The following is a 12,633-nucleotide window of genomic DNA, read 5'->3' as shown; positions in this document are numbered from 1 at the left end:
CAGTTGGGGGTTCGATGCCTTGCTCAAGGACACCTAAGTCGTGGTATTGAAGGTCAAGAGAGAACTATACATGCACTCCCCCCACCCACAATTCCTGCCGGAATGAATGAAAAGTATGAGCATGTACAGCACTCAATAGTTAGTTGTGTCTCTTTTGTCTGAATGACTGCAGCAATGCGGCGTGACATGGACTCGATCAGTCTGTGGCACTGCTCAGGTGTTATGAGAGACCAGGTTGCTCTGATAGTGGCCTTCAGCTCTTCTGCATTCTTGGGTCTGACACATCACATCTTCCTCTTCACAATACCCCAGAGATCTTCTATGGGGTTAAGGTCAGGTGAGTTTGCTGGCCAATTAAGAACAGGGATACCATGGTCCTCAAACCAGGTACTGGAAGCTTTGTGCAGGTGCAGAGTCCTGTTGGAGAATGAAATCTGCATCTCCATAAAATTGGTCAGCAGCAGGAAGCATGAAGTGCTCTAAAACTTACTGGTATACATCTGTGTTGACCTTTGACCTCAGAAAACACAGTGGACCAACACCAGCAGATGACATGACACCCCAAACCATCACTGACTGTGGAAACTCACACTGGATCTCAAGCAACGAGGATTGTGTGCCTCTCCTCTCTTCCTCCAGACTCTGGGACCCTGATATCTAAAGGAAATGCTAAATTTACTTTCATCAGAGAACATAACTGTGCACCACTCAGCAGAAGTCCAGTCCTCTATGAAGCGAGACACTTCTGACGCTGTCTGTTGTTCAAGAGTGTCTTGACACAAGGACTGACAGCTGAAACCATGTCTTGCATACGTCTGTGTGTAGTGGTTCTTGAAGCACTGGCTCCAGCTGCAGTCCACTCTTTGTGAATCTCCCCCACATTTCTGAATGGGTTTTGTTTCACAATCCTCTCCAGGGTGCAGTTATCCATATTGTGTGTACACTTTTTCTACCACATCTTTTCCTTACCTTCGCCTCTCTATTAATGTGCTTGGACACAGAGCTCTGTGAACAGCCAGCCTCTTTTTCAATCACCTTTTGTGTCTTGTCCTCCTTGTGAAAGGTGTCAGTGGTCGTCTTTTGTACAACTGTCAGGTCAGCAGTTTTCCCCATGATTGTGTAGTCTACAGAACTAGACTGAGAGAACATTTAAAGGCTTTGCAGGTGTTTTGAGTTAATTAACTGATTACACTGTGGCACCAGGTGTCTTCAATATTGAATCTTTTCACAATATTCTAATTTCCTCAGATACTGAATTTGGGATTTTCCTTAGTTGTCATTTATAAACATCAAAATTAAAAGAAATAAACATTTGAAATATATCAGTCTGTGTGTAATAAATGAATATAATATACAAGTTTCACTTTTTGAATGGAATTAGTGAAATAAATCAACTTTTTGATGATATTCTAATTATATGCCCAGCACCTGTATGTCTGCTTCTTTTGTGACTGATGTGCTCCAGGAACCTGTTCAGTGAGGTTTTTGTAATACAGTTAAATACACGAAGGTGTACAGTGTTCTCAAATATAATTTAATTTTAATTTCATATTATCATATTTCATAATATATAATATTACTGACTGCAGCTGCATGACACTGAGACGGTCAAAACACTTTATTTTTCATACAAAAGCACATTAAACAAGGACAGAAGGGAACAATGATAGCAGTATATCATCATGAGTGACTGAAGGATGCAGGTTCAGTACTGGAAGCTGCGTTTGGTCTGAATGTCATCCAGGATTTGCTGTAACTCCTCGTCCTCAAACCGGCCTTCCAAACTAATAAAGAATAAAAAAAAAAAAACCAATACAATAAACAAATAGTGCAAACAAACAGCTTATTTTCAGTTCAACAGTCTCATAAAACATCAGCCCAAATGTATCGAATGTGTTCTCTAAAGAAAATAATCCTCTAGTTAAACAGCAGATAAGCTGTTAACATCACAGTACAGAGTTAGATGAGTCTAGATTGTTTCTGTGTGTGTCTGTGTTTGTGTGTGTGTGTGTGTGTGTGTGAAGGAAAGCGTGCCTGACCTGGGGATGAGTGCTTTGGCCTCCTCGGCTGCCTCCGGACACAGATTGGCTAAACTGGCCAGCTCAAACTTATGGAGCTTCTTCTGCAGAAGCAAGCTGTGAAACACGGTCAGAGTTATCAATCATCAGATTCACTAAATGAGACTAAAATGAACAAGTACTACAAGGGGGGAAAAATACACTAAATCTCAGAAATAAACAATTTAGTTCATATTGAGATTTAGAAGAAAAAAAAAAAAAGTCCACATGCTCCATTATTTTCTATAGTCACAGTACAATGATTAGAAGAGCATGCAGAGGAGTTTCTAAATTAGGGCTAAAAGATATATATAATATATATAAATTAATATCGCAATATGGCTTCATACCATTGTCAAGTTTAATTAATTTAGATTTTAACACTTGAAAATTATAAAAATGTTAACGTAAATAATAGCATTATAATTTACTCCTATTTTATTATTCATTTTATAGCATTTTTTACAATATATTTATTTTTTTATTTTAGTGTAAAGTCATATTGAAATTGGACAAATTGCCAAAACAGTGGACAGAGATTTAACTTTGGTTACTGAAATTGGTTTTATTATTAACAATTTTGGACCCACTTTATATTAAGTGGCCTTAACTACTATGTACTTACATTTTAATTAATAATTTAGTAAAATGTACTTATTGTGTACATACATGTTTTTACATTGTACTTATATTTAAAAATACATGTAATTAGATCTGTATTTAATTTCTGTAATTAAATTTATAATTACACTGTTGACCCATACTTTACACCTTAACCCACCCTTAAACTTACCCATACCTCCAACCCTTTCCCTTACCTTACCCCTATCCCACCTCAATAGCAGCAAAAGTGTTTTACAATACAATATGAACACAATAAGTACATTGTACTTATTTTTTTATGTAAGTACATAGTAGTTAAGGCCACCTAATATAAAGTGGGACCACAATTTTTTGTTTTTGTTTTTGTAAAAAGTAAATCCAAGTATGAACAACCAAATATGCAAGACTTTCTGTAAATAGATTTCACACACACGCACTCTCACATGCACATGTACGCACACACGCACTCAAATGGTGCTTTTCCAGTACACAGTACCAGCTCGCCTCGACTCGAGTCTGTTTGTTTTCCATGGTGTAAAAGTTGTACCTGCTTCTGGATACTTTTTTCCGTACCACTCTCAGCGGGGTTCTGAGCGAGCTGAGCTGGTACTGGAAATGGAAAAGCGCCAATACACTCATTCCCTCTCACACACACACACACTCTCTCTCTCTCACAAACACACACTATCTCACACACGCATTCACTCTCACACACTCTCTCTCTCTCTCTCACACTGTGTGTAGCGTGTGCTGACCTGCGCACGCTGGCGATGGTCTCTCGGTTCTTGAAGCGGCTGAATCTGGCCGTGTAGTTGAGGGTCTTCATGAAGACCTCGGACAGCTCCTGCTCGTCCTCCGCGCTCTCGTTCTGCTGCTTGCGATGCTCCAGTAACATGTGCACCTCTGAGTTCAGCAGGGTCTCTGCGTTCTCAAACTCTGACACAAACCAGACATCATGAGCACATCTCCACAACAAAACACTGAACTAGATCAATATTCTTACAGTCAACTCAAAACACATTAGATCATCTGACAATTTGACCACATTTTGGGGAGTGATAGAGACAATAACAAGAATAAGGTACAGTTTAATGTTATCACTGAGCCTCAGAATCAGCATCAGCTTTATTGCCAGGTATATTTACACATACGAGGATTAGTTTAGTGCCAGAAGCTCCACAGTGACAAGACAAAGAGAATACAAATAATTATATACAAACAGACAACACGACACCTGACGATACATTTTCTGACAGACAGTCGATTCAAAACACAAGGTAACGTTTACAAGATCGCATTTATTGAGAAAGTAATGCGAAGTGTGTGACAGGATGAATCCCGAGCGAGTGATCACAGGACACAGAGCTCAGAGACGCGCGAGCTGATGATGATGATGATGTGTTTATAATCCTCTCACCTTTAGGAAACATGAGCTGAGACGCGTCCTCCTCCACATCCCCCACATGCGCTGCTCCTCCCGCCGCCATCACTCAACAACTACAGCCGAGATACAGTGAGTGTGAGCTAGCCTTCAGTGTTTACTACATAACTACACCGCACACTGTATACAGCGCCGCTCCGAGTGAAACACACGCTACTTCCGGTCAAAGTAGGAGAGGATTTACTCACAGCGCCATCTAGCGCTCTTTCGGTGAACAGCGCCTCAGTTTAAATCTGGTCTCGTGATGAATGCTGTACAGTCAGCAGGACTCGCTCTTCATTACATTACTGAATTGCAGTTATGGCACCAGCTGCCTCGTCTTCCTGTCTGCTTTCAGTACCTGCTCAAGCACTCCCTCAATCATGTACAGTGACAGCAATCCCATTGTGCTGAAGATAGTTTTATCTCAGTTTGAGCATCTTTTTCTTCTAGATGAGAGAATATACTTTTAATATAACCACTTTTAATGCATATGCACTGATGAGCCAAAACATTATGACCATGCATAGGTGAAGTAAATATAGTTAATTATCTCCTGAGAAGGTCACATGTGAAGGTCTTGACAATTTAATTATATGCTAAATGAGCAGTCAAGTAGTCAGTGTGCAGAAGGAACGGGGAGGAATAAAGATCTGAGTGACTTTGACCAGGGTCAGACTGATTGCCAGATGATTTCTTATAAAGGTAAAACATCTGAGCAACGGTGGGCATAGGGTTAATTAAAAAGACTGGCTGTTACTCAGCTGGTAATACACTTCTGCAGTAGGACTAGCCTAAAGTGTAATATAACAAGAGAACACTATGGGGAAGTTAGCAAGAAACAAAAACAGCAGAAAACTAAAACAGGGTAAAAAGACAATATTTTATTAATTTAAACATAAAGTTATCAAGATGCTTATCCATTCAAATTCAGTAACAAAAATCCAAATTCCAAGTAGCCTGAAAGAAAGATTAAATTACATAGTCAAAGAAGAAATCTTTTATTTTTAAAAACACTTCCTGAACTGATTGTGACATCAAATTTGAGCGTGATGTCTTTTACCTCTGTCAGAATTTACATTAGTAAACCCCTTTACAAGACCTTCATCTAAACTAATTTTAAACATTTAATAATTAAAGCCTCCGCTTTAAAATCTTATTTTTTTCTTTCTTCTTTTCAGTTATAACAGCATTTTATGGAATCATATGAAAGTTGTTTTTGACAAATTACGTAGTTAAATCGAATACTTAATTTAAATTGTTTTATGAACTGAACTTTGGAAGTCAAGTTTAGTTAGAAAGTGAACGTTAACTTCAAACCAAGCAGATGCATTATCAGCGAATTTCAATAATGTGGAAGAGATGAATTAGAAACAAATGGTATTTTGGTAGAAAAAGACATTAAACTTAATAAACTGAGAACAAATGTCATTAAACGTAAGAAACAACACTTTAAGCCATCATCTCACTATCTGGAAATAAAGCACTTGATCCCTGAATTGGGCTTTAAATGTATGTGTTGCTTTCCAAACTCAATATCTGATGAGAAATTAAGATAATATAAATATGAAGTCTTTCTGTTTGCTCGTTTCATTGAACACATTTCATTTGTATATCTATGAAACACCTCTTGAATATTGTGAGGATCAGCATCTGACTCAGAGTCCTCCTTGAAATCTACATCTGTCCTGTTATGTCTCTGTTCTCCTGACTGATCTAGTATTTGTCATCATCTGCGTCGCTGAGGGCTTCACCGCCAGCGAGAGATACGCTCTGTGCCAGTCTCTTCCGGAAGTGTCCGTTGGGCACCTGCCAGCCTTTTCGTGACCTCGTGCGCATCGAGGCGCTGACCGTGTTGGCGCGGCCAAGGCTGGTGGCCACCGCTGCCTCAAAGGTAAGAGTTTCCATAGGAGCGGCAGAATCAGGGCTGTGCTCTTCCTCTTGTAGGGCGAGGAAGGACTCGGAAGGATAGCGGCGTGCGGACGAACCCAGATATTCATCCACTTCAAAATGGGTACTTTCCTGCTGTCTCGCTTCCTGGTCTTCAGCACCGTCGTCCCATAAAGCAGTACTACAGCACGCTATCATCTGCTGGACGGTTGGGTCGTCATCATCGTCCTCATCAGCGTGTGAGGAAGGTTGTGTGTGGCACACTAGGGGTGAGTAGGAGATGTGAGGGTGTGAGCAGGTGGAGGTCTGGGACAGGCGACGCTTGCCGCTCGGGGTGCTGGACTCTGAGGTGGAGGGAACGGGGCTTTCCGAGCTGTTACCCTGCGGAGAAATCAGATTTTAAGAATTGAATGTCATTTAATTTTTAAAAGACCGTCTTCTGTTTGTGGAGAGTACCGTGATGCATGCGTGCAGAAGACTAACTCGGGAAAACATGAAATGTTGAATAAAGCCGTTATTTTTGTTTCCTTCATGCGCAAAAAGAATTCTTGTAGATTCTTGCAAAATTAAAGTTGAGCCACTGATGTCACATGCACTGTTGTATTAAATGTTTCTGGACCTGGGAACGTTTCAGTTGCGTTGGGGTCTCACAGTGCTCTCCGACTTCATTAAAAATATCTTAATGTGTGTTTTGAAGATGAATGGAGGTCTTACAGGTTTGGAACGACGTGAGAGTGATTAATTAATGACAGAATTTTCATATTGGGGTGAACTAATCCTTTAAGATACAGTAAGATCATGATTCAATACTTTCTGAGCAATGTTGCCGGGCAACTTTGGGTAATTTTGCTTTCAACGGGCAACATGTGAGACACAGGGCACTTGAGCAATCTAAGTAGCCAGATAGAAATATGTTACTCTTCCTCAATAGGAAAGTGTCCAAGCAACATCGCTCAAAAAAAGTTGTGCGGCAAAATTGCTCAAAAAGTTGCTCCGTGTATCGCCAGTTTTATAGTATCTTAAAGGGATAGTTCACCCCATAATTTACTCATCCTCAACCATCCTATGTGTTTATGAATTTCTTCATTCAGACAAATACAATCAGAGTTATATTTAAAAATGGCATGGCTCTCCCAAGCTTTATGATGGCAGTGAATTTTAGGTTGAGAATTTTAAGTCTTTGTAAGAAAAATATGCAAATTTAAATGTTATAAACAGTGGTCTCTAATCTCCACTAACTAATGAATGTGCGTTCAGGAAAGAGGGCCATTCCAGTGGATCTTATGATGGATGGATGCATTTTTTTAGACTTCTATTGGACTATTGAACTATCACCTCCCATGCACTGCCATTATAAAGCTTGAAAGAGCCAGGGCATTTTTTTAATAGAACTCTGATCTGAAAGAAGCAAGTCATGTACAACTAGGATAGCTTTTGAGCAAGTAAATCATGGTGTAATTTCCATTATTGAGGTGTACTATCCCTTTAAGCTGATAGCTTGTTTCTAGATGGTCAACGCAAGTCATCTGCTGATTGACCAGTTCCAAAAAAAAAAAAAAAACAGCTTGATCCAGTCTTGCTCTGTTTCTGAGTCTCACTGCCTAGTGTCTCAATTCGGATCAGGGTTTTGGTTTATTGTCCCTGACGAAACCTAAACACAGCACAGTTCTTTCTTCTGTAATATATATCTGTCCAGCAGGGGGCAGCATTTGTAGCATAATGTTCAGTTACATGTAAATCAAACATCATTTAGTTTTCTCTAAAACGGTGAGAGATCATGTGAAAAAAACCTTCACAAATAAATGTTTGAGCAGTTTGTTTACCTGTCTGGTGACCCCATGTATGCGCTCCTCACTGGGAGAGCGGGAACGAGATTTTGGGTTCGAGTTATCCGGGGAAAGTAAGAACCGTTGTTCTTTTGGTCGTCCTCGCACCTTTTCCATGTACTGTGTCTGGTCTGAGTGGGACACTGTAAATTGTGAAACAGATACACTAGGTTAACCAAAGCACTTCATATCTTATACTGCATGTGTTCTCATGGGTACAGACTACAGAACTGTTCAGGCCCAAAGCAAAGGGTAAGTCCTTGTGCTATGTGTGTATTGTATGTGTGATTTAAAGCTTTAATTGTTAAAATCATATTTTCCAATTAAGTTACATTCTTAAACTTTTAGAACTTCCTCCTGGTCTTGAGTGTTTGACGCATGAGCATGCATTTGATCAGCTCTCGTCTCTCGCAGCGTGACTCATTGGACAAGCGTTGGCTGGTGTATTTGTGTGTTCTGGAGTTGTGCTGAGTCTTCTCACTTTACAAGAGAAACGCAGTAACCAACCTGCAGCTTTGTAGCTCTTGTGTCTGGTTCTGAACGCATGTTCAGGTGGGCGATCTTCCCCCCACATGCCATTCAACCCTGATTCATCAACCTGCGCATCAGCATCACACGAGTTACAGTCAGCAAAACATCTTGTCAGTCTATAACTCATCATTCTATATAGTACATATCTTCTTTTAATACTATGTCTCATAATATCTATTCCAATCATTTTTTGTTTTGTTTTCACTTTTTTAATCTTTAAACTCCTGATAATATATTGTGTTGCTTAACCTGAAAACCAGGTGAGAAGAATATATTTTCCCCTGTCAACTATTTAAATAGGAAGAATGTTGTTTTGGTACCTGAGAGGCATCATAGTCTTCACTGCTGTCTGTACGGTGGGTCATGGGCTGCAATAACAGCTCTGCTGGGGATATGGGGCTTAAAGCCAAAAACCCTCCACTGGTCCTACAACACACAACCACATTTTGTGAGTGAACACCTTTAATGTAAGTCAGGATGCAGTGTTCATAACAGTATAGTTTATGCAATAGTTTTTAAGCAGCAAACATTTGTATCGAGCCACATACTCACTATATTAAGGATGCATTGGAGAGTATATATTAAGACAGTTCAGTTGTGTGTTATTTTGAACATGACCCTTCTCTGAAGACAACAGGACTTACAAGGCTGATCCAGCACTGTGAGATATCAGGGGCAGGGTGGGACTTTTCTGTACAAAAGAAAAAAAAAAAAAAAAAAATAGTGTGAAATGATAAGAAGGACAAAGCTTTATACTGTAGTATACACAAAAGTATAACATAAACACATAAAAAAGCCTACCTGTGCCTCAATCTGTAGCCTCAACTTCTTGGCTTTGCTCTGCTTAAAGTAATCCATGATCATCATAGAAGCATAGATCTTTCCAACGGTCATGTCCGTGTCTGGAGATACACATATTCACAGTCATTATGGAAGTACAGCAGATTCATTTACATCAACCAAACCAAACTTTTAACACTGGCCAGTTTAATGCTCATAACACTGTTAAAATAGAAAGGTGTCAATACCTACAGAGCCACTAAAGGAATAAGGTGATGCCAAGATAATTATATGGTGATGCTTTTGCATTTCCACAAGACACTATGCATGTGCTTGCAAAACTTTTGATGGAAACACTACAAAGCGGGAACAAAAACTGTAAACTTTTGTGAACGAATGCAAAGTTTCTCCACAGAATGCAATATTTTGAAAAAATAATTTCCCATGAATGCAATACGTTTGTAAAATAATTGAAAAATGAATTGTTTCCTCCTCCTATCTCCTATATTTTCCCCATCACTATGTTCCATCAGGGTCTTTGTAAATTACACTAACTGGCTATTTTACCTGTTCAACTGGTCATTAATGCAAATATCTAATTAGCCAAATTCAATGGAAGCAATGTAGTCATGTTCAAATCGAGCACCAGAATGGAGAAGAAAGGGGATCTAAGGTGTATTTACACTTGTCATTAACATGCGATCACCGCAATCCAATCAAGCAGATCGGATCATCAGTCAAACAGGACACAGTTCTAGATGGGCTAGCCTGTGTATTTCAGAAACTGCTGATCTACTGGGATTTTCACATCTCTAGGGTTTAAAGAGAATGGTCTGAAAAAGAGAAAATAAACAGTGAGCAGCAGTTCTGTGGGCGAACATGCCTTGCTGAAGTCAGAGGAGTAAGGCCAGACTGGTTCAAGCTGATAGAAAGGCAACTGTAACTTGTTACAACTGAGCTATGGAGAATAATCTCTGAATGTACAACACGTCAAACCCTGAAGCAGATGGGCTACAGCAGCAGAAGACCACACTGGGTGCTACTCCTTTCAGCTGAGAACAGGACGATGACGCTACAGTTCACAGTGGATCGCCAAAACTGGACAGCAGAAGACTAAAAATGTTGCCTGGTCAATTTTTGCTGCAGCATTCAGATGGGAGAGTCAGAATCTGGCAAAACAACTTGAAAGCATGGATCCATCCTGCCTTTGTTCAATGGCTCAGACTGATGATAGTGGTGTAATGGTGTGGGAAACTTGCATCTTGGGACCCTTTGTACCATTTGAGCATCATTTAAACACCAGTCTACTTGGGTATTGTTAATGACCGTCTCCATCCTTTTATGACCATAGTGTATGATCATGTGATGGATACATGGTTTCTTGAACATGAAAATGAATTCACTGTACTCAAATGACCTCCACAGTCACCAGGTCTCAACCTAATAGAGTACCTATTGGTCACATCATGGATGAGTAGCCAACAAATCTGCAGCAACTTTGTGATGCTATCATATTAATATGGACCAAAATCTCAGGGGAATTTTTCCAAGGCAGCTCTAAAAGCAACGGGGATCCAATCTGGTAAGGGAAAGTGGCAAGTGAGTGTATATGGAAGTATAAGTCCTCAATTAATTTGATAACAGGTTGACAACAAGGTGGTTCTGGGCACAAATGTAGATTTGATAAACTATTTTAAAAACTAAACAGAATGCTGGCACATTTATCATAGCAGCTGGCAACAAAGGCAAGTCAATAGTGAGACTACACAGATTCAAAAAATGGAGACAGGTTAAACTAGAAAATGTTATTCTGTCAGAGTAAAACCCTTGTGGGCAGCCCTCCAACAAATAGCACAGTCAACCTAGGTTAAATCATGGCTAAAGGGCATTTGCCTCTTCTGCTCTCCTCTCTCTCCTTCCTGAAGTTTCCTGTCTCATCTACACTGTCCTGTCTAATAAACACCTAAATGGCCAACAATATAACAGAACATCATTTTGTGCGAAAAGATCCTCCAAACAAAAACTCTAAAGTATAGGCCAAGATCAGGGGTGTCCAAAATCGGTGCAGGAGGGTCACGGTCCAATAGAGTTTTGCTCCAATTTGCCTCAACACACCTTCCTGGACGTTTCCAGTTTGCCCAGTAATACCTTAATTAACTGGTTTAAGTGTGTTTTTTGGGGGGTTGGACTTAAACTTTGCAGGACACTGGCTCTCCAGAAACATGACTGGACACCAAACCAACAAGGTTAACACCCAGTACCAGGTAAAGCCTTGTGATCAACTATAGACCTCAGGATACATCAGATCCTCCATTTTACCCTGTGTGACCAAAGTTTGATCTGTCTTCCTTCTCAGGACGTGGCCAACTCTATGGCCCCTTCTACCATACTTTACAGTCCTAAGTAGTGCCTTTTCATGTCCTAGTGCTCTTTAAAGATTGTTGCTCTGATATCTTCATGGACATGCATATCTGATTCTGTAGGAACTATGTTATGGCTATAGCCTTAAATCCTCTCCTCTTGAAATGCTGAAATCGTTTAGCTTGGGCACTCTTACTGAAGATTGTGCAGCTACAGATCCTAGCTTCTGTAAAGAGTATTGATGATCTGCTGGCTTATTTGTTTAAGAGACCTTGTTTGGAGTATACTCCCGAGTCTTCTGTAGTTATACTCCATCTGTGGAAAGGGTACAGGACAGCCTGAAGTGTTGTCTATGTCTTTTAGGTTGTAGGTAAAGGCTACACCTTGATTTAAGTACTGCAGCAGTACAACTTCTGAGAGCCCCATTATTATTTTCCATTGCAATGGAGTCTCACCTTTGTTAATTGGTACCAGCAGATCCAGAGTCTTTTGGGACAGGTTTGGCCAGATGACACTTATCTCCTTCTGCAATTCGATGTCTAACTGTAGCCGGTCCTCGCCCCCTGATAGGAAACACATGGTGTCAAATAAGAGATGAGTACAGTAGCAGCATGAGTGTGAGTGCTATAATTGTCAACATGCTACTGTTGTTTTAAAGAACTGATTTACAATTCTGACCTCTAGCGATTTTTATCTCCAGTGCGGTGCGGATCAGAGACATCAGTGTGGAGGTGAAGTGAACCGTCATGTCCTCATCCACTGGCATATTCATCAGCACCAGTCTCTGCCAATAGCAGCACAGCATAATAATTAATAATCTAAAATACTTAGGATTTTATTAGTTATTAGTACTAACACTGTTTTTTCTCTGTATTTCAGTAGCATGCAACAAATCCCACTATTTAACAATGAAACACATTTGCAAGATTCAACTTTTCTACCTTGTAGGCAATTTTGGCAGGACACTTCTTTCCCAATCCAAGAGGTGGAGACATGTGGGTTAGCATCTCGTACATGGCTGTGTAGTGAATACGGCCACTGGAGGGGAAAAGTAATGGTTTCAAGTTCTTTGTGATTCTCATATGAACAATGGAGAATAGCATTTATTCTTCTCTATTTTTACATACCTCGCTTCTAAAAAAAATGCTATCAAAATATTTCACAT

At 40.0% G+C, this 12,633-nt stretch overlaps 2 protein-coding genes across 2 annotated transcripts in view; both read right to left on the bottom strand.

Moving 5' to 3' along the window:
- Positions 1–1,603: 1,603 nt before the first annotated feature.
- On the bottom strand, positions 1,604–4,260 carry polr2d (RNA polymerase II subunit D). Its single transcript, XM_052548120.1, has 4 exons — positions 4,078–4,260; positions 3,416–3,596; positions 2,040–2,135; positions 1,604–1,784 (listed from the first exon to the last, which is right to left on the bottom strand). The coding sequence occupies exons 1-4, from the start codon at positions 4,145–4,147 to the stop codon at positions 1,706–1,708; spliced, it is 426 nt and encodes a 141-aa protein (XP_052404080.1). The 5' UTR covers positions 4,148–4,260; the 3' UTR covers positions 1,604–1,705.
- Positions 4,261–4,944: 684 nt separating this feature from the next.
- Positions 4,945–12,633, bottom strand: part of cacna1eb (calcium channel, voltage-dependent, R type, alpha 1E subunit b) — a 71,195-nt gene continuing 63,506 nt past the window's right edge. Inside the window, exons 35-43 of the mRNA XM_052548087.1 lie at positions 12,410–12,506; positions 12,147–12,252; positions 11,924–12,031; positions 9,129–9,229; positions 8,972–9,018; positions 8,648–8,753; positions 8,304–8,394; positions 7,794–7,939; positions 4,945–6,351 (exon numbers count right to left, since the gene is read on the bottom strand). Of these exons, the coding sequence (XP_052404047.1) occupies positions 5,797–6,351; positions 7,794–7,939; positions 8,304–8,394; positions 8,648–8,753; positions 8,972–9,018; positions 9,129–9,229; positions 11,924–12,031; positions 12,147–12,252; positions 12,410–12,506 (1,357 nt within the window). The 3' untranslated portion in view covers positions 4,945–5,796. The remainder of the gene's footprint in view (positions 6,352–7,793; positions 7,940–8,303; positions 8,395–8,647; positions 8,754–8,971; positions 9,019–9,128; positions 9,230–11,923; positions 12,032–12,146; positions 12,253–12,409; positions 12,507–12,633) is intronic.

The sequence above is a fragment of the Carassius gibelio genome, chromosome B2 (assembly GCF_023724105.1).
Source record: "Carassius gibelio isolate Cgi1373 ecotype wild population from Czech Republic chromosome B2, carGib1.2-hapl.c, whole genome shotgun sequence".
NCBI classification, from domain to species: domain Eukaryota; kingdom Metazoa; phylum Chordata; class Actinopteri; order Cypriniformes; family Cyprinidae; genus Carassius; species Carassius gibelio.
This window is presented reverse-complemented; position numbering and strand designations above follow the sequence as displayed.